Genomic DNA, 22,451 nt, shown 5'->3' with positions numbered 1-22,451 from the left:
GCACCTCCTCCTGAAATGCCAGTTAGGAATGCCAGGGCGAAAAGGCATGCTGTTCGCCTGTGTGCGCGCGCGTGCACGCCAGTACACTCATCGACCTGTGGGCCGTAGCTCTGCAGTAAGAAGTTAGTTGGTATTTATTGAATATTGCGGGCAGGTCTCTGAAGTCATATGGACTTCAGATTACATATGGAAATATAAAGAGCTCATAGACATTTGTTCACTTCACCATCGCGGAGCTGAATTTGGATTAAAAGCTCTCTTTCATCCTTGAAAATACAACCTGTCCTGGACCAAATGTTTGCGTCCCCCACAATTCCTGTGTTGAAATCCCCCCTCTAAAGTGATGGCAGAGAAGGCGGGGCCTGTGGGAGGTGATCGGGTCCTGCGGAGGGAGCCCCTGCGCATGGGATCAGCGCCCTCGCGAGAGGGACCCCATTGTGCTCGCTCGCCTCTTTCCACCACGTGAGGATTCAGTGAGAAGCCGCAGCCTGAGACCCAGAAGAGGACCCTCACTGGGAGCCCCCCACGCCGGCACCCTGAACTCAGGCTCCAGAGCTGCAAGAAATGCATCTCTGCGGTACGAGCCCCCCCGGTCTGCAGTGCTTTGTTACAGCAGCGCAGACTAAGACTCACCCCTAGTGGTGTTTTTAGAGGTAGAAATAGTGAAATGGTAATAGAACTATGGAAATACGATATAGAAGGGAACATCTGTGCCGTGTGCAGTTCGAAAGTAATACATAAAACTACCTGTTCTTTTTAAAAATGTGCGTGCGGTCTGAACCACAGGCCCTTCGCCCGCTGCCGCAAGGGTCGCGTAGGAGGACTGAGTGCTCCGCCTCACCCCCTCCCGCAGGTGTTTTAGCACGTTCCGCAGTGCGATTGCTTTTTTTGTTTATAAATCCCGTTCAGATTTTGCCCCACAAATATGCTATGAATGTTAACATTTTCTGTCTTTCTATATGTTCTAAAATATATGAAGTAAAAAATTAAATAGGAAAATGCATTTGGAGAGTTCCTCCACATCCTAATAAATCTAGCACATTGCCTATTCCTTGTACCTTTTTACTTAGATACATTATGTTTTAAAACATTTTAGCATATAAATTTAAATATCTGTGTAAAAGTAGACATGAACATATAATAAATTCCATGTACTCATCACTCAAGTTTAATGATTATCTATGGCAAAGCTTATTTCATCTATATCCCTGATATCTTCTTCACCCAAATTATTTTAAAGCCAATTCTATATATAGAATAAGTTCATTTTTAATTGATCAAAATTACATTATACTCTACTAATTAACATAAAAGAAAATGAGTGAAAGGTGAGAGAAGGGAAGGAGGGAGGGAGGGAGGGAAGGAGGAGAGAAGGAATTACTGAAGGACAAAAGATATGAGGGAGGTAGAGAAGGAGAAACATAGTTTGGTTGCTATTTTATTCCTGTAAGTGCATATTCAACTCAAGTTACAGAAGTTTGATCAGGTGCAAGTTAATTTGCTTTATTTTGGAAATGATCCCAGTTAATGAGTATTTACCTTCAGAGTTCAGTTCTGCTGCGAACCCATTGACCCCAGTTCCTGCGTACTTCAAACACTTTTAGATGGAATTCAGACTCGTTGGGATCATTCGATCCCACCCAGATGGGGGACTTTGTGGAACCAGAACCACCGTACTCTGGGTTCCCTTGCCACTTAAAACAAACAAAATAAAACTCCACATTTTTCTGGTCTTCGGTTTTATTTTATCTTGTTTTCACTTTGGCTAAAAGGCTTCAGTAAAGACAGAAAAATGTACAGCTGCAGAGATTAAATACCTGCACACAGCAGTGATCAAATCCTACCCACAGGAGAATTATCAGGAACCTTTCCTACAATCTCAGATACAGATGATCATTTTCTGACATCACAAATGCACGACGCCATTCTTGTGGGCGGTGGATGAGAAGGCTCTGGTTTGTCTTGCGCTGCGGCCAAGGCTGCTCTAACTGGACTCTGCTGACCTCCAGAGGGAGCCCCGTGGCAGCCAAACCTGAGGCTCATCTGCAGTAAAGGGCCCGCATCAGTTTGCACTGCCAAGGCACTGTGTATGGAGTGAGGCAATGTTTCTGATAAGCAAGACCAAAAGCTTGGTCTTCAATGAATTAAAGATCAATGGCAGCAATTCAGATGGTGAGTCCTCTTGAGAAGTAGGCACTTAACGCCATGTCAGCGCAGCCTCCTGAATCCACAGAACAAGTGTTCAAGCAAAACCATCTCTCATACAACCATTTGCATCTCCTATGTTTTACAAACAGCAATTATGGGAATCCAGCCCTCTGTGCTACCTGGGAAACTTGGAGCTAACACATACTGCAGCTTAGGCAACACAACTCCAGACAGCTGCAAAAGCCCACCTTTGACGGTGCTTATTGATAGACGTGCTGCATACGCCACAGTGAGATCCTGAAACTCAGTGTTCTCATGCAGTGTACCTTTGGTGCAAGGAACAAAATCTCCCACTGGATGATACAAAGGAATGGGGGAATCTGTTATTTAAAATCAATAGAAAATCAAAACTAAAGTCTCAACTCCAGTTTATCAGTCTTGAGTTAGTAGTGTTTGAGGACCATACTGAGGCTCGGCCGGAGCCCCATAGTTCTTGTTTGCATCGTGTGGACGGTCTTTTGTACTGTTCCTTGAGGATGAGAGTGATAAATGCAATACTACTGCTTTTTAGTTGTACAATCCTGGTCATTCAAAGCAGTCCGAAGACCTTCATAAAGTACGTATACTTTTAGATGAGATATCATAAACACTTTTGAAGTAAGGCAGATCATTATTTAAACTTGTATCTTAATGTATAATGCATGTGTTCCTGCTTTTTAAACATAGTTCCACCAAACAAAGAAAACCCTCCTATAAAATTAGTGCCATTTATACTATTCAGCCAAGCACTATGCTTTCTGAGCAATACATTCTAATAATAAAACACCAATTTTATTATTTCAGTATCCACCCCAAAAGCACCAGCTGATAAGATTGATGGTCTGTCTGTGCTGCCTCATTCCACTGTACCCTTGTGGGTGTACACAGACCCAGGTCAAGGAGAGAGTAGGGGGCAGAGGAAGAACCAGGCCTGGGAAACCGCTGACATCTTTTTGGCATCGCCAAGAGTTGATAAGGGAAGAAATTTGACTTTACTCAGATTCTAATTAATTTTTAGTCAAATTGCAAGTAAAAGTGCCAAATCTTATTCACTTGTTTCTTAACACAATCATACTTCACCTTCTGCGATCTGACTTCTTGCTTTTATTTATAAGCAAAAAGCCAAGTACAATGTGCACACTGTGAACTACTAACCTGGTGGTGTTTCTGAAGAGTAAGGACCATGGCTGGTTACAGCTGATGGATACTATGGCTGAAACATCTAATGTTATTCTATATGCTCTTGTGGCATAAAAAAGTATAAAAGAGCAATCACCCATTTCATGAGTTTTCATAGCTTAGAGTATGTTTGGCAAATCATTAATGCCTCAAAGTAAAATGAGGATGCCCACTCAGATCCAGCTAGGGAGTAAATTTTTAGTTTAGCACCAATTTCCAAATATGCACAGGAAGCTGCAGGATCCAAACATGAAGGCTAAAGAGCTCTGCCTTCCTCCTTTACTTCCCTACCTCCTGTTTAAATCTACAAATCGCTGTGAATCTTGAAGGGCAGAACCTACCACATTCATTATGACTTCAGGGGCAGTAAGCTCCCAAGTTAAATGAAAGCTGTTTGGGGGCTATTTTAAAACATTCATGAATATGCTATTATTTCAATGAAATATGGTTTTTCTGCACCAAAACCCCTCACTGGAAATAGCTTTGTCTTATGACCTAGAAGTAGCAATAGAAAATCTAAGGGGAAACAGAGCTAGATCTCTGCAAAGATAACGTTTCGTGTGTTTATTTTTCTTCCAGAACTCCAAATAGTTACATTGGCAGACAGGCTGCTCTATAACTAACTGCCCATCTCTGCAGAGTCTAAGGTGTTTACAGAAATTGAAAATCCCAGCAGTACATTTCCATGAGCTCATTTTTAGTACCAGTCATACCCTTCAGATTTCCTATGTGCAGACAAATAGCCATGCGGCATAAACCCCTGCTTTGAGCTTTTGTTTTAATTACAAACAAAGCAGCAGGAGCCAGATATGGGATTACTGTAATGTCAGGGCATCTTTTTAGAATCCCTGCTTTGGTCACTATTATTCAAAGCAATTCCAAAGCCATTTCTTGCCTGCCTCTTTATGCTAATCAGCCCAGCCCACTGGGCTCCTCCTCCTTCCAGACTCCCTTAAGAACTGTTCACTTTCAGCTGCCTAGGAGGGTAACGCAGACCAGGCTTAGAAATCACTTGATTTAACTCAGCAGAACTTTTTTCCCCCCTTGTGTATATATACATTACTCTAGCACTCCTCTCTAAATACACAGGGAGTTCGATTTCATATCAGCAGAAGGAATCAAAAAATGCTCAAACTGTAATCTGTTAGAAATAGTTCCTGTGTAGGATTTTATACTATAAGGGGGGGAAGTTTCAGTATGCTTTGAAATGAAAGAAGAGTTTTTATTCCAATGCACTGGCATCTTTATATGTAGGGGCAGTTATATTGGTGAATATTTAGTTTAAGAATCATGGCTGGGAAACACCTGGAGATTTATTAGAGAAGTGAATGCTTTACCCACAAGGACAGGACCTGGATGCACCTCTGTGGGTCTGGGTGTCTTGTGAAGAGCATTTCTGGTGACTGGCCCAGGAAAGGAAATGCCCTAGTGATACTGCAGCCGTAGTGAAACTGCCAGTACCATGTCTGCTATGCAAAGTGACAGCAGCAGCCACCTGTTCCACGGTTTGCACACCTGCAGGCTGAAGCTTCCGGGGGACGAGCAGCAGCAAGGTGAGTCAGTCAGGCTGAAGAGCTGTGCATCCTGCAACCGCCCCGTCCTTTGTATTCCTGGAAGAGTGGCAAGCTGGGGGCGTAGCTGGGGAATCTCTGGTTGTAAAATGCTTGACCGTCTTCCATTTTTAAGCTCTGAGAATAGTCATAATAGTGATGCATGAGAGTGGGTTGACTTGGATTCGCTATTGGTTTTTAAGGGGCTGTGGGATACGATTAAGAGTATATATTCTTTGGAGTTGTCATTCTGAAGCTTATGTGCGTAAACGTCTAGCCACTGTCATTTTTCTAGAATATGCTAGATTTTGTGTAATTCAAAGCTTCCTTCCAGGCGAGGCTGAGCCAGCTGCAGCGGCAGTTCGCCGAGAGCAGCTGTAAGTGAGCCTGGAACCCTCTCCCTTGTCCTGCCTTGAATGGCGCACTTTTAGACTCAGAGTTTAAGGTTAAATTTGTCTGGATCTCTGCCTTACTCATCTGTGGGCAAAATAAATATCTTCTTGGCTCTTTCCCTCGTGTGTCTGGGAGCAGCTGGAGTTGGGCTGGGAAAAGCCTCTCGTTTCACGTGACGTGGGCCCCCATTCAGACTGACCCATCTGCCTTGCGGCCATTTTCACTCTCAGTCTTATTAAAGTTTCAAGTCCACTGTCCAGCCAGCTGCCTCAGTTAATGGCAGGTGGTTGACAGGAGCAGACAAGATGATCCTGCCAATCCATTCTGTCAGGGACAGCAAAGGACACTTGTAGAAAAGGCTGGCTGCTGTCACAGATGACTCCTCGGCCTCCAGAGATGAAGGATTTACCCCAGACATGGATAACTTCTCAGTAACCTGTGATGGATCTGACCACGTAGGCGTCTGGGCCATGAGCTCTTCATTCATTTTTCCACAGACACAGGTTAGGTTTCAGTGGCATGGAGAGTGTTGGCTCAAGGACTGAAACCTCCTGTTTCCAAGGTGGCATCTGGGCGCTGCCATATGTGTGAATATATCAGGCCACTTCCCTGCACATGGACTGCATGCTGTACAAGGCTTAGCATAACGTGGGCAGAAAATACTTTATATTTAATAAAAGCAAAGAAAACCTTTAAGACCACACTGTGCCATCAAGGCTCATGTAAATTTGTTTGAACTAACTGCTTCACAATTAAAGTCCCGGCATGTGCCTGGGCTATACAGCATTCTTGCTCCCCTAGCAGTAGGCAATTCTAATTCATCATAGGTGTTTTGTTTGAAATATTTTAAAATGACGTGATACTTCTTATAAAAGGTTTGCTGGGGGTAGCATCAAGGAGATGGTAAAAATCACCACCCAAAGATAGTTGCTATTAACATTCGGATGGGTAGTCTTTTAGCCTTTTCTTCTATGCACCTGTACAGATTATTCGCTTGTGTGATTTTTAAATAAAAATAGATTTTGTACATGTTTTGTAAACTGATTTTTAACTTGAAAATAGATCGTGGACAAATTTCCATGCCATTACATATTCTTCTACGACATTATTTTTAACAGTCGTATATATTCCTTCACATGGATACAGCAAAATTCCTTTAGGCAATTCTCTACTGTTAGACATTTTATTGATTTCCAGTTTTTTACTATTACAAACAACACTGTGTTTAATATAAACTAATGGGTAAGTCATTCCAGAGACAAAATTATTTTATTGGGATCCATTCTTCAAGGTGAAAAAATATGCATAGTTTCAAGTTTTGGGGGATTTTTTTGGTTAGTTTGTTTGGCCAACTGGTCCTCCAATCAACTGCATAGGAATATATTCTCAGTAAAGTGGGTATTATTTTAAGAGTTCTTTCCCAATTTTATGAGCAGAAAATAGTGTCCCTTGTTGTTTTACTTTAAGGCAGGCTGTCTTGCTGGTCCCTCCCTTACTGGCCCTGTCCAGAGCAGCCTGGAAATATCATTACGATGACATACTTCCCAAAATACCAACAAGACCAAAAGTCTGATCTCCTTTCTCAGACTGGAGCTTTTGCCCAGAATGTTTTAAAAACAGCCATATTCTTCCACAGCCGACTCTCAAAATATCTGCCCACGTAAACCACAATACATAAAGTTTTGAAGCACACTAATGCAACCCAGACTGACAGTTGACGGCTACAAGAAATGTCACCGAGAAATCTGAGATGACAAGTGACCACGGGCAGTGTTTGTTACATTGTTAAATAGCATTACAGTGACTGTTCTTGAGTTTAAAAGTATTCATTTGGGGCAGTGACCCTGATTTTTCCTCTAAGCTGTATTTGCACTTGCTGTCATGCAAAGTTCAGAAAAGTTCAAGGAAGCAAATCCGTTTGTTTCAGAGTGAGTTCTGGCTGTGGGTTTATTCACGGAGACATCTGGGTCAGTGGCTTTGCTCCCCTGAGTCAGCCCGAGGTTCCAGACCTTTCATTCCACACACAGACCCTGATCAATGGACATTCAGCTCTTCAAAGGGCATGACCAGACTTAAAACAGACATCCTTTTCCAATGTTAATTCTGAGGTAGTAGACTCTTGCCACCTAGTCACTCACAGAAATGTACTTTTGGGGTGATCATATAGATAAAAGTTACTTATTCTTCAGCAATTTTCAGGACAATGACTATGCAATGCGTCAGTGCTGGATGTGCTAGTTGAACTAAGCCAGCTAAGCTGTGGCTTCTACTCCACATGGAGTTCCATGCTAAGGCAATGGACACTGTATCAGAAGTTCGGTAGGCTCACTCCCTACTTGTTGCTGTCTTGTAGCTTCTTCTTTAATATTTTAAATCCATTTATCTATAACATTGATGTAGGACCACATCTATAAACATTAATTTACATGTCTATAAAGTCTCAACAATCTTCAGTACACATTTTATGTTCTAGGCAGACATAACCATTCTTATGTTTTATAATGCTTAAAATTTACAAAGTGGTTTCAAATACATTGCCTTGTTTAATTCTCATGACAACCAGGTAAAGTAGTGTAGTAGTCACAGTTCTCCAGAGAAACACAGTTAGTAGGGGGTGTGTGTGTGTGTATGTGTGTGTATGTAGAGAGACAAAGATATATATGAGAGAGAGAGAGATTTATTTTAAGAAATTGACTCAAACGATTATGGAGGCTGGCAAATCCAATATCTGGACACTCATGCAAAGGGCCAACCAGTGTTGCAGCTGAAGTCTGAAGGTCGTCTGCTGGTAGAATTACTTCTTGCTCAGAGCAGCTCAGTCTTTTGCTCCAGCCAGACCTTCAGACGTTCAGCAGGTTGAATGAGGCCCACCAGCATTATGGAGGGCAATCTGCTTTACTCAAAGTTCACCGATTTAAATGTAAATCTCATTCAAAAAGACCATCACAGAAACATCCAGGATAATATTTGACCAAATATCTGGCTCTATGGTGCAGCCAAGTTAACACAAAATTAGCTATTACAAGTGGGCATCATTATCCTCATTTTTAAAAATGTGGAAACTGGGAACACTCAAGGTCAAGTAATTTTACCAAGGTTATGTAGTTATTAAGGGTTACTTTTAATGCATTTTTTGCTGCATATAGCTGTCTTATAAATCTATGATTCCTAGTGTTAAAATTTTTTTTTTCTTTGATCCATATCAGAGAAAGTTCTCTGCAGATACTGAAGATGTGTTGGGTTTCCTCATGATCTCCTTTGTGTGCTCTGACACCAATTCTCTGACACCAGCCGGGTTTCCTACAATTCAATTTCACTCTGACACTACCCAGAGTCAGTGAAGACTCCAGAAGTTAAGGGCTCGGTCTCACCAGACTGCCCCGCTGCAAATGCCAGCTACGAATTTCAGGTGTCTCCAAGCCACCTGCACTTTCGTCTGGAGATCTACAAATTCAAGGCTTCCCCTAACTCTCTCAGGTTTGATAGTTTGCTGGAACAACTCACAGGGCTCAACAAAGCTCTGTACGTATAAGCGCTGTTTTATTACAAAGGATACAAGTGAACAGCCAGATGGAGAGGTACAGGGGGAGAGGTCCAAGGGGGTCACAGGAGCTTCTGTCCCCACGAAGTCAAAGCCCACCACTCTCCCAGTGCCTCGGTAAGTTCACCAACCAGGAAGCTCCACTAAGCTCAGTGTTCAGAATTTTTATATGGGATTTCATGACTTAGGCTGCTTGACACAAATCATTGGCCACAGCTGAATCAATCTCCAGTTTCTTCTCTCCCTGGAGAGCCCGGGTAGGGCTGGAAGTTCCTGCCCTCGAAATACTTGCCTGGTCTTTCTGGTGTGTCCAGCTCTTCCCTTGAAACAGTCCAAGGGCCTCCTGTGAGTTACCTCAACAGCATAGCAAAGACACACAACTATTGGTCCAGAAATTCAAAGGGTCTTTGGAGTTCTGCGCAAGAAATGGGGGGACAAAGACCAGATATAGTCTTCACTATATTACACTTCAGCCATGAATTTCTGGATATGTTCTGTATTTAATATCAAGAGTTTTCTGCAAGTCATGAAATACAGATTAATGCCCTCAACCATTTATTTATTCAATAATTCCTGCCCTCATCCATTTATTTATTCAGTAATTTCTACTGAATACTGACAAAGTGCCGGATGCTATATCTTAGACACTGGAAATGTAAAGATGATTTCTGCCGAAGTTTTCAATCATGTCTTTTCTGAGGAATTCAGCAATAACAAGTAAGCTAATGATACTTTTCCAACTTTTTGGGAGAAGGAAAAAGTGATTTGATTTCATAATATTCTGACCTTAGCCATACCCCTCTTGTGGGTTTATGACGACACAGAATCTAGCTGAGAACGTAGCAAATATAAATATAAAAGCTAAGCAGTGACTGTTTACTGCCATGAAATTTGCTCTGAATCTAAACCATAGGAATCAAATTGAATTTAGATTGTTTTGAGTGCACTACTTGCCTTGAATACATTCTGTGCACATTCATGACTGTACTTAATTTAGAACTTCTAAAGAATTTAGGTGTTGGGGGATGAAGATACAGCCATAAGAAAGGGAATCCATAAATGCTATATAACTAAATAATGCCTTTTATATGAAAAGATAACATAAAAAATATACACATTATGTATCTTAACATGGACTTGTATTAGCTCTTTCTTGGTGTGATTCTAAAGTAGGGCTGCTACACAGAGAGCATGACATCTTTTGGGTGACGCATAGTTAAATGAACTAGGACAAAAGGAAGAAGGCCTGCATGTATTTCTGTTTTTATTCCACCAAAACGGAGCCTCAAAGAGGCTCACATAACTTTGTTCTATCTGCAAAGTCATTACTGGCATTTAAAGGCACAGATTGGTAGAAACAAACATAGGCCATTTAAAAATAATTTAAAAACTCATATTCTATTAGACTTTATCCTGTTCCCACTGGACACGCCAGTACAGGAAAGCTCCCCCCCAGTACAGGAATGCTTTCTGGAATAAGCCTCCTTAGTAAATGGCACATATGTGAAGATTCGGAAAATATATGTAATGGTTTAAACTTCATTTTCCCACCTCACACTCATTAGAATGGTTACCATAAAAAAAAATTAGAAGGTAAAAAGTGTTGTCAAGAATGTGGAGAAATTAGAATGCTTATGCAGTGTTGATGGGAAAGCAAAGTGGTGCATCTGCTGTGGAAAATAGTATGGCAGTTCCTGAAGGACTAAAGACAGAATTGCTCTATGATCCAGCAATTTTATTTCTGGGTATATACTGTATTTTACCATATCTAATATGTACCCATGTTTAGTACTAATTCCCATGGATAATGGGCATCCTTATTTTTCCCTCAAAAATTCAGTCAAAAAGTGCACAGTATACATGGCAAAATACAGGTACCATAAGGAGTGGAAGCAGGGACTCAAACTTGCGCCCTAGTGCTCATAGCAGCACTATTTATAATAGCCAAAAGGTGGAGGCAACTTACATGCCCACTGACAAATGAATGGATAGACAAACTGTGGTATGTACATACGATGGGATATTATTCAGTTTTAAAAAGAAAGGAAATTCTGACATATGCTACAACATGGATGAATGATGAGGACATTATGCTAAGTAAAATAAGTTAATCAAACAAAGACAAATACTGTATGATTCTACTAACAGGAATTATGTACAGTATTCATTCACACAGACAAAAAGCAGAACGGTGAGTTACTGTGTAATGGTATAGAGAGTTGAAGAGAGTTCTCTGAAGAGAGTTCTGGAGTTTGATTGCACAACAATGTGAATGTACTTAACGCTACTGAACTGTACACTTAAAAATAATTAAGATGGTAAATTTTATGGTATGTGTGATTTACCACCATTTTTTAAAAAGCCATAGCTGCCCAAAGCCATCCCCAGTTACATTTCTGAAGTTGGACCTAAAAAAATAAAACAAAAACCTTTCTTTTTTTTCTCTGTATCCAATATAATCACTTCTATTTAACATTCTGGAATAGGACTGGAGGTTCTAACCAGTATACTAAGTTTAAAAAAAGCTTACATATTGAATAAAAAGAGGTATGACAATCTTTATTTACAGATGATTGATAGTGTAGAAAATCCTTAGGACTCTACTGAAGAAAAAAATAAATTAATAAATGAGTTTACCAAAGCCACAAGGTAACAGCATGCAAAGTCAATATACAAAAAACAAAATTATATTGCTATATATTAGCAAGGAATAATTAAAAATTGAAATTTGAAAGTACTATTTTAATGGAAAAAGGAAATACTTATGAGTTGATGTAACAAAATATGTTGCAAGACCTGTACAGTTAAAACAAATAAATGTTGCACAAAGAAGCCAAGGGAGATTGAGCTAAGTACGTGAATCGAAAGGTTCGATATTATTAAGATGTCAGTTTTCCTCAAATTGGTTTAGAGAGTCAAAGCCATCCCAGTCAAAATTCCAGCAGACTCTTTTTTTCAATTGACAAGCCATTTAAAAATGTATAAGAAAATGCAAAGGCCCTAGAATTGCTAAGTCAATCTTGAAAAAAGAAGAACAAAGTTGACAACTTGCACTTTGCATTTCAAGCTATAATAAGCAAGGTGATATAATGTTGGTATAAGGAAAGCAAATCACTGAAATAGAAGAGGAAGTGCATAAATTGACCCTTTCATGTCTGGTCAGTAGATTTTTGACAAACACATCAAGATAATTCAAAGAAGGAAAAAATAGTCTTTTCTGTAACAGTCCTGGAACAAATAGAAAAACATATGACTAAAAAATGAACCTCATTACCTACTTTACACAGAAATTAATTTGAGGTGAAATATGACTAAAACACAAAAGCTAAATCTATAAGATTCTGGAAGAAAACATAGAAAAATATTTTCCCAAACTTAGAATAGTCAGTGTTTAACCATACACAAAAAGTATCAACTCTAAAAAATAGATAAATTAGATTATCATTAAAAATATCAGTTCTTTAAAAGAAATGTCAATAAAAGAACTGGAGAAAATATTTATGACACATTGATCTGAAAAAGAACTTATAATCAGAACATGTAAAGAATTCAGTATAAACAAATTCTTGTGAGAAAAGAGAATTTGTAACAAGGAGGAATGTTGTTGCAGTGTAGAGAGGAAAGAGTGAAAAAAGGAGAAAGTCTTTGTTGGAAATGGAACATTTTGGTCTAGGGTTGGCCATGTGAAACTTTAGTTGTCTGCAAAGAAATTAAGTTACAGATAAAAGTTTGTGTGCATATATGTTTTTATAAACTGAGCATGGGTAAAACACGTACTAGAACTATAGATTATGGGGTTCTATTTGTTTAATAAGAGCAATTGTGTTATAAGGAGCTTCACTATCAAGTACAGATTCAAGTCTTGGTGTTATTTGTCTTTTTTTTCTTTTGTTATTATTTTTAATTTTTTTCCATCATCATTTATCCCCCTAGACCATAATGTTTTCACCCGCCCCCGCCCCCACAGTCACCACACTGCTCTCAGTGTCCGGGAGTTCTTTCTCTTTTTTTCTTTTTTGCTCAATCCCTCCACCCCACCCATTTTTTCTTCTTGAAAATTGAATAAGTTAAAATTAATTAGCAGAAGTGATTGTTTTGATAACGGGACATAGCAAAGTAGGTTTAGGGGGACTAGTAGAAAACAACAAGCCACAAATTTAATGATAAAAAAAGAGAGAACAAATCTTCAAAAAATACCACAGTATGTGTGCCAAACTTCTTTCTAGCTTTGTGAGCATTTCTCACATGTTAAGGCTTAGATGCACAGTATTGTTATTGCCCCATTACTTTGCTCACAGCGGCAATTAATGTTCACTAAATAAATAAATATGTTTTTCCTCAAAAGTTCATCCAACTGCATGATATTCATAAGTCCCTGAATGTCAGGGTTTCAAAGATCACATTGTACAGCTGATTTACCTACTAGAAAACTGACACCAGAGAAGTGACCTACTCAAAGTTAGTAGTTAATGCAGGAATCTGGGACTACACTTCCATTCATATCTGTCTAAGGAACTTACGATATAAGGGCCAACGTTATTAAAAGCATTTGCCATGGTTTTAAAAAATTTAAATGAGAAAAAATTGTTTTGCCTCACTTAAAAAAATAGGCATAAAAAATAGTTACTTGGCGTGTAAGGATCCTCATGTTGATCATGTAGAGAAAATGATGAGTATGTAAGGGATGGGGGAAAGGAGAAATGGGATCCGGGAAGGGAGAAAAATCTGTGTAGGGAGGCAATGAAGACGGTGGTGTCAGAGAGGTGGTGGTGTCCACGGGGCCAAATGGAAGCAAAGAAAGGAGAAGAAGGCACGTGAGGAAAAGCTGACTGAAAAAAGGTCCAAAAGATGGTATATACATACAATAGAATATTATTCAGCCTGAACAAGAAATGAAATTCTGATATATGCTACAATGTGGATGAGCCTTGAAGACATTATGCTAAGTGAAGTAAGTCAGACCCCCAGAGACAAATATTGTATGATTCCACTTATGTGAGGTACCTAGGGTAGTCAGGAATTAGGATCGTGGTTACCAAGGGCTGGGGGGAGATTGGCACCAGAGTCAGTGTTTCGCAGGCCCAGAGCTTCAGTTTGGGATGATGGAAGACGTTCTCGAGACGGATGGTGGCATTAGTTAACACATCAATGCGAATATACCTCATGTCTCTCAACTCTGCATTTGAAATGGTTACAATGGTAAATTTTATGTTAGGTATATCTTCCCACAATAAAAAAAAAAAAACCCCAAAAAACCAAAAACAACTTATTAAAGAGACATCACAAAATTACAGCATCTCCTCTACTCCTTTCACCTTGACTTACAATACTTCAATGATCATGAAAGCCTAAAGGAAAGAAAAGAAACATAAAGGATTGTTTTCAGTTTTCTTGAGAATTTTTCAAGTCTTACAAATTTATAAATGTTATAAAAAGTCGAAGTTTTTCTCTCGCAATTTTCTTTAGCATGCTGAACCACTGTCTCTGGACGGGGAGAACCCAGACTAGTTCTAAACCCACGCGAGGGGCTGCCTGTGCGGAGCCCCCAGCAGGCCCCGGCATCCCTGCTCAGCCGGGTGCCCGGGCCGGCAGCCCCTCCTGCGGGGGCGAGCGCCAGGCCGCCGCCTCTGCGGGCTCCCACGAGAAGCAGGGCCAGGCCTTCCCGGCCTGGGAGCGGCTGGGACGCAGCTCTCTCCTTTCTTCCTGCTCGCCTCACTGGAATAACGTCCTCTTATGGCTGCGAAGATGGGAAAACAAGGAGCCTTTTCTTGTGCCTGCTCAGAGATTCAGGACAAAGGGGAACGCTTTTAAGGAAAAGAGATTTGGAATTGGGAGACGTTGCAATCAAGCTTCTCTATCTGGCCTGTGCCCTTGGACTGTAGGAAGTAATTTTAAAATAATGTGCTCCTTGACTGACAAGGAAGGGCTTGAATGGATCTAAATTCAATATAGGAAGCTCTATTGACTTGCAAAGAGTCTTTGTGAAGAGATTTAATTCTTACCAGTATGATATTTTGTGTCAAAATCACCTCCTTTAATTTTAGGAGTACATAAAATACTGGAGAATTTCTTCAAATTAACTCTAAGAGATCATTTTAAATCTGTGCACGCACCTGCCCAATGTTTATCTTCAACAGGCCATGAAACCTAGGCTAGGTGTCAATTTTCTCCTCCCTCAGCAAAATGGAGGGACCTGTTTCTAACATATGGAGCATTTTTATACCGCAAGTTGCTCTGAGGGGAAAATATGTGATTGATAAATGCTGTCAAATGAAATATGTATTTCCAAATGGTACCGACCTGACCAAGCACACCCCAGGACATAGTCTGCATCGTCATTACCCTGCTGGCACAAGCAAAGACACACTGTAGAAAAAGAGCAGAACTGCTACTCCCGTCAACAGTCAACATATTCAGGTCATCACAGATTGCAAGCAACTTTATCACAATAGTTTTATTTATAGATAAATCTAATAACACCGTCAAATTATCAAGAAATGGATATGTTCTGTCTAAAGTAATACAGTCTTCTGAGTTATTTTTGCCAGGGGCAGAAAAAAATTTGACAAGGAGATTTTAAATTGCTGGACTCACCACGCCATTGGTCTGCTGCCATTCTTGAACAAACCTCTTTAAAGCTAATATGAACAGAAAAGGGCAAGAATAAGTGAAGCACCTTGCAGTGTTTACAGAGGGCAAAATAAAAGTTCAGAATGCCTTACACAGCCTGGGATCACATCGCAACCAACTGGTACAGACTGAGGCAGCAGAAGGGCTATCACAGCCTGGGCGTATCACCACACTGGGAGGGAAGAAGCTGTAAAATCGTCAGTTAATGTGCAATGGAAGCCGGGAAGGAGCACCACCCCACCACGCCTTTTTTTTTTTTTTTTTTTTTTTTTTTTTTTTACAGGAAAAAGCATTAGATTTGCAATCAGCACTCAGATGTTTAGTACCAGACCTGTAAGTCCTAGTTGTGCGACCTAGTTGTGTGGGCACATCCTATAATTTTCGAGCCTTAGTTTTCTCATGGCCCAGGTGTTTAGTAACTTAGCCCTTGAGGATCAGATCAAGTAATAAGAGCTGAAGCTTGCTGAGCATTTCAAAAGGCAAAGCGTAAATGACTAGTCATGACATGTATAACCATGTCTTATGGGAGTTACTTTAAAAGGAAAGAACAAAGCAATAATTCAAGAAATAAATAATATTTAAATTTCTAAAGAAATAATCAAATAAAGAAACAATTCAAAGAGTAATGTTTTCACATTGGAACAATAGGCATATTTAATGGAATATGCTGTGATGTCTGTTAAAAAGTCACTCATCACTGAACATGATGGCCATATCTTTTGGGGTCAGTTACAGAACACACTCAGGAATATAAAGCCACTTTCTTTGTCATCACTGCATTTTGATGGACAGAGTGGTTTAGCAAGATGTTCTATACCAAATGATTTCATTAAAATTCTCTGTGAACTTCTCTCTGAAGACATGAATGAAGTAAATGACTTTAAGAAATAAGAATTTTTCTTCAGTTGAATTATTGCTGGCGCAAATCGTCAGATGCTAAAATGGCAGTGCAATGAAGTCACTGGCTGATGTGACCTCACATATAGCTGGATTATAGGTTAAGTAGCAGAGTTTGAAGTTGAGGTTGGGGTAAATATGCTTTTGACCCAGAATTTTTCAGGGTCTCCAGGAGGGTAGCAAGGCCTATGTCAGACACAACCTTTGAATATCTTGATTCTTGTTCTCATCAGAGCCTTTTATTATCTCTGTGCCTTGGTTTTTCAAAATCGGTCTCTGTCTAGATCTAGACCAGTGTACAAACCAGTGGAGGAAAGAGTCTAGAGTCTGCAACTTACTATGAAAAGATCCCTCAAAGATTGCCAGCATGAGAAAGCAGATGAGTTCAGAAAATGTGATGGATTAGACAAAGCTCTGGGTGATGAAGGCTGTATTCAATGGATTGATGATACTTACATCATTTTCTTCAATTTCCTGTTCTGAAATGATTCCCATTCTCAAAATGAGTGAATTCTTTATTAGCATGCTATTGATGAGAAGTGTTTTTCCAATGAAAACTTAGAGGAATTCAAAATATTTAGAATTGGATTAAAAGGATCAAGTGTTTTCCTCCCTTTACCTCAGATGCTGTCTTTACTACAACACGCTTGTATTTATAGCACACAAAATAGGTTATAATGTAAGCAGGGATGGCCAGGGCTGGAATCACCCCAGCAGAGTGCATTTATCTTGTGTCTCAAGTTGAACTAGGGCTTTGTCAGGTAGCCTGGAGGCTTCCTGTGGAAATTGCCTTGGTTTCCCCCTAGGGTCCTGGTTATTTTAACTTCAAGTCGGTCCAGAGTATCTCCTAAAACAGAATTGAGACTGTTTCTTCACAGTTAACAAGGTCACTCTGTGGTCTTACCACCTCTTTTTGTAAAGACTTATTTTTATTTTATATTTTGGTAGGTAATCTGTTCTTTGTTTCATTCCTTTTGCATTTTTAGAGTTCCTCTGTATATGGCTAGAAATAAGCACAGAATGTTTCATGCTTTTGGTTCCTTCGTGAATTGACCTGGATTCCTTTTTCTTCTGGACTACAATCTGCCGTTTCTTAAAACTGTATTTTCATATAGCTTTGATTTTTGTTTGTTCTTTTTAAAAAAAAAACAAACCAAGACTGTGATCCAGACACTCCGTGTCTCTTCACCTGCTACGATTTGCCTGTGTTTTCTACAGAAGAGATCATTGTTTACAGCTGAGACTTCAGTGTTTCGAATTCTTGTTGAAGAATCTTAGTTCCATGACAAATGTTTCTGACATAGTTTATGCTTCCAAGCTAAATTTTTGCTTAGCAGAAATGAACATTTAATTAACATTTAACAACCACAAGTACAGATACTGGCTTAAAATTTTTGAAAAAAGTCAGATTTCATGCATGTTATGAAAACAAGCTTTTGCATTAGGGAAAAAAACATTAATTACTTCAAATAGAATATTTGTTTTTTAATTTGTTTTTTATTGCATTTTTTCCATTACCATTCATCCCCCCATACTCTTTCCCACCTCCCCCCACCATGCCTCCCACTGCCCATCACCACTTTGTTGTTCGTGTCCATGGGTTCTTTTTATTTTTTTGCTTGGTCCCTCCACCCCCTACCCTCCAACCCCCCGCCCCCCTGCCATGAAGCAGAATATTTGAATGATTGATTTCAATATTTCAGTATCCTTACTACAAGTATTTTTTTTAAGTCCTTAGAGTAGCCCTTGACTTCATGTTACATTGAAACCACAGTATGCAGTTTGAATAGTAATTATTTTCTCATTAATTGTCGAGTTACTCAGAATATTTGGAGGTTTAGCCACTAACTCCAGGAGTCTCCACAGCCAACTTCCTTAACTTGGTCTCAGTGGACAGAAACCTGAAGGTGCTCTGGAGACTGCTTCTCAAATACGCATACAAACCACCTGGGGATCCTGTAAAACGCAGATTCTGATTCAGCAGGTCTGGGGTGTGGGGCTCTGAGTCTGCATTTCTTACAAGCTCTCAGTCAATATTGCTGGTCTCTCTGGACCACACTTTGAGGAGCAAAGATATCTAAAGCTATTATAGGCCATGGCTTGATTTCAGAAATTTCCTGATACCAAAAAAACAAAAAAAAAAAAAAAAAAAGAAAAAGCATAAGAAAACAGGAGCTCAACAAGGGGAAGTGATAAGAATAAGGTGATGAGCGAAAGAACATTGAAGAAGAACATGGCATTTCTTCCAGAGCTAGCAAGAGTCGCAGGGTGAGGCATATAACAGAGGACTGGGCAGGTGAGGGAAGGGAGGCCCACTTTGATCGGCAACCTGTAGCCTGGTATGTTGCTATGTGTCTATGTATGTACATATGGACGTATTTGTCTGGCTCTATATAAAGATATTTGTCTATACAGGAGATGAATGGGTGGGTGGATAGATTGATAGACACTGATATTCTGCTTTATTACAAGAAAGTTTCAAGGGGAAGCTATGGTAGGGGCTCTCCCATGCATACACTGTTTCGATCCTAACAATCCTTTAAAAATACATGCAGAAAGAGATGAGAAAAGGTTCAGGCTTGGGGTAATTATCTTTGTTTGTTTTTTAAAACACAGCTCTAGGATCCTCTGACTTCAGAGCTCCAAACTCCATGCTTTGACCAGACAGCTGGACACAAGCGAAGGAGGGGAAGGAGGACAAGGCCGTCAAGAACAGTACCGGAGCCTGGATGGGGGAGTGCCCGTGGGAAGAGAATCAGAGAAGAGGATGTGGCAGGGGCACAGGGATAGGTCCAGGGAGAAAGAGATGGGAACATGCAGGGCCTGCCAGGGCTGCAGTCCAAGTGGCCAATTCCAGTCCTGGGAGCAAGTGGAGGTGACCCATTTGGCAGCCTCGCTCCTCTGCAGTGGGGGTGCTGTCACCCTCCTTCCTGCCACGGCTGCTTCCATAGCCTCGTAGGACCTGGCTGCCGTAGCCTGTCCAGCGAGAACTCGGTTCTCACCTCCCCATCAACGACAAGAGCAGCAAGAAGCAGTTTGCAGGGCTCCGGGGTGGAGGGGCTGGCTAGCAGAGACTTGGGGCCCCCAGCAGCTCCTGCTCCCACTCCCCCGGGACTCTGAGCCAAAGGTATCTGTGCTCAGTCTCCTCCTCCTCTTCTGTGTCCGGCTTAGGAGATCCTTTCAAACCTCCTCCATGGAGATGATTCATCGAGAAAATCCTCCAGTTACTCTCCTCAATGCAGTAAGTTTGTTTGTCAGGGACCGAGTGCCAAGGAAAGATGTGGGAATAAAGGGGAGTGACATGACCTTGCTATCCACCCAAAATTTGGGGTGAGGAGGGGAGGGATTGTGGTACATATTTTATAGGGGGAAAAAAGAAATTTATATTCACTGTTAACACTTTAGAATCCTAAAGAATCAAGCTCTTGTATATATGCATAGTTTTCTAGCTGAATTCTTATCTGGAGACTTGGAGGAATATTTTGAATAAAGGTGAAGGGCAAGAACATAAAATGCCTGTCAAATATGGATTCTGAGCTTGGTGAATCCATCTCACCCACACCTTTATTTCTATGCAAAAAAAACCAGTTGGGCCCCAGAAATAAGATATTGGATGCCTGCCCGCTAGGCAATGTAACTCAGTAAAAAGTCTATTTTTGGCAAGGAGCATGAGATTTGTCCTTTAATTATGGGAGTCTGACACTACAGTAGGAAGGAATTATTTTTAAATTTTATTTTTTATTTTTTTAGCTATACATATATGAGGTTTAAAGGACCAAATGGTTCTCCAATTCTGGGAAAACCAGCTGTCTCCACCTTCCCCCTTGCTCTCTCTTTTCACCGTCTCCAGAGGCAACCCCTCCCAACCCCCACAGCTTTCTCTAAGTGGTAACCTCCGTATCTCAAAATATCCGGCATTTTAGTGCAATTGCGTTTTGCAAGGATCCAGCACAAATAACACCCCTTTTCATTACAAAATCTTTTGTTACAAAATCATAAGCATGTAATTCTATAACATAACAGTATCACCCTCAAGCACACTAAATGACATTTTAGGTAAAATGTTCAAATTAAAACTATAAATTATTACACCCATGTTATTACCCTACCAACCACATTCAAGCAGGCCTTACTTCTGTGGGACTCTGTATTTGTGTTTAGGCACTACTGACTTACCACTGTGAATGAATTTGTATCTCTTTCACAGATTTCTCTGGATCCTATACTCATTCCAACCACACATATGCATACTTACTATTCCCCCATCTCCCCAAAATCGTTGTATCTCAACTTTGATTAGATCAATGTTCAGTATTGTGACTATATGAAACTATTGTGACTATATGAAACTGTTGCAATTGATCCATGTAAGGTTTATGATTACTTTCCCTTTCTTGCCCAACTTTGCATTTTCCTTGAATTTAATAATTGTGTCATCGTTTCATTTCATTTTCTCAGTATTCTGTGTATTTACTACCAGTCAATTCCCGAACTCTCCTTCAATCATCTAAAGATCCTTTCAAAATATTCTCACACTTGACATATTCAACTAGTTTTAGTTCCGTCCTTTTGGAGACTTCTCTCCTGGAGTCTCCTCAGGGACTTCCCCGTGTGGGGCTGGGCTGCTGCCTGCGATCCCGGGAGCTCCGTCATTCTCGGCCCCGCCGTCACCGCCATTCTGGGGACTGCCTCTGTCTCTCTTCAGTAGGTTCCTCTGTGTCTTGGACCCTTGGTTTCCTGGCTGTTTTGGTAAAGCCCCTCCTCCAGAAGCAGCCTGAGAACGGGTACATGGGGGATATGTATTGGGAGATCCTGCAGCTGGAAGTGTTTTTATCATATCATCATGGTTTGTATTAGCATGTAACTCTAGACTGGAAATCATCTCCCCTCCTTAAAAACATTGCTCCTTTGATTTCTAATCTCCAGCGTTGTTGTTGAGAAACCTAAAGCCATTCTGATACATGACCCGTTGTAGCTGACCTTTTTTCACTCCTTTCTTGGTGCTATTTGGAACTTTCTGTCCATCCAGTGTTCCAAGATTTCATCATGTGCCCTGGGATGTCTTCATTTTGATGTATTTCCCTGAGCACTGGACAGGCTTCTTCGATCTAGAAGCTTATGTCCTTCGATTTGGGAAAATTTTAATGATCTGTTTGTTGATAATTTCATACCCCATTTTCCATACTCTCGCTTTCTACAGCTCTTATTAGTCAGGTGTTTAAGTGGCTCTTGGGCCGATCATCTGGGTTTTCTTATATTTTTATATATTTTATATTTCTGCTCCTTTGCTTCATTTCCTAGGCTACTTACTCAACTTTCTAAAAGCTTATTGTTGCACTCTATTGCTCTTTTTTTTTTAAAGCATTCTTTGCTTCATGGATCTTTCATTTTTACAAGGATATTAAAATACACATACATACAATATATATGTTTTTTAAAACTCTCTGTGTAGTCTTTTTCTTCCAATTCACTTTCCTCCTGTCCACTCATTTAACCTCTGCGTTTTTTGTCCGGTGATGCCGGACTGCCTGCTTGGGTTTAAGAAAGGAGAACTCATTAAAAGCTGATTGGCAGCTATGTGTGCCTCAACTGGGGACTCATCATCTGGCGTGGCCATTCATTGCAGAATTCCTTTGTCAGTATCTTTAGGCCTTTTCTTTTGAGTTGGTCAGCTCTCCAGAGAAAAATCTTCTCATTTCCTGCCTGGAGGAAACAAGGCATTTCGAGAGCTGAGCAGAGAGAGCGTTGAGGGCCCGACAGGCCGTAGGCGCGGTGGGCGGAGCAATGGCGCCCTAGGGAGACGCCGGTACCCTGAGGCCGGACCTGGGCATCTGTACCCTCACGTGGCAAAATAAACCTTGCACGTGTGGTTATTCAGTTAAGGATCTTCGGATGCGGAGAGTATCCTGGATTATTCAAGGGGGCACAACGCAGTCATAAAGGAGGAGGCAGGCATGTCCGCGTCGGAGGAGGAGCCCCGACGGCCGAGGCCGGAACGGCGCAGGGCCAGGAGCCAAGGAAGGCGGAGGGCAGGCTGCGGAGGCTGCGAAGGGCAGGGAAATGCCGCCCAGCGC

At 40.7% G+C, this 22,451-nt stretch overlaps 1 protein-coding gene across 1 annotated transcript in view; it reads left to right on the top strand.

Moving 5' to 3' along the window:
- The first annotated feature begins 4,353 nt into the window (after positions 1-4,353).
- Positions 4,354-22,451, top strand: part of RANBP3L (RAN binding protein 3 like) — a 43,033-nt gene continuing 24,935 nt past the window's right edge. Inside the window, exon 1 of the mRNA XM_054583944.1 lies at positions 4,354-4,919. Coding sequence (XP_054439919.1) covers positions 4,829-4,919 — 91 coding nt within the window. The 5' untranslated portion in view covers positions 4,354-4,828. The remainder of the gene's footprint in view (positions 4,920-22,451) is intronic.

The sequence above is a fragment of the Pteronotus mesoamericanus genome, unplaced genomic scaffold (assembly GCF_021234165.1).
Source record: "Pteronotus mesoamericanus isolate MK-2021 breed Mesoamerican mustached bat unplaced genomic scaffold, CSHL_Meso_final contig_75, whole genome shotgun sequence".
Lineage (NCBI taxonomy): Eukaryota > Metazoa > Chordata > Mammalia > Chiroptera > Mormoopidae > Pteronotus > Pteronotus mesoamericanus.
This window is presented reverse-complemented; position numbering and strand designations above follow the sequence as displayed.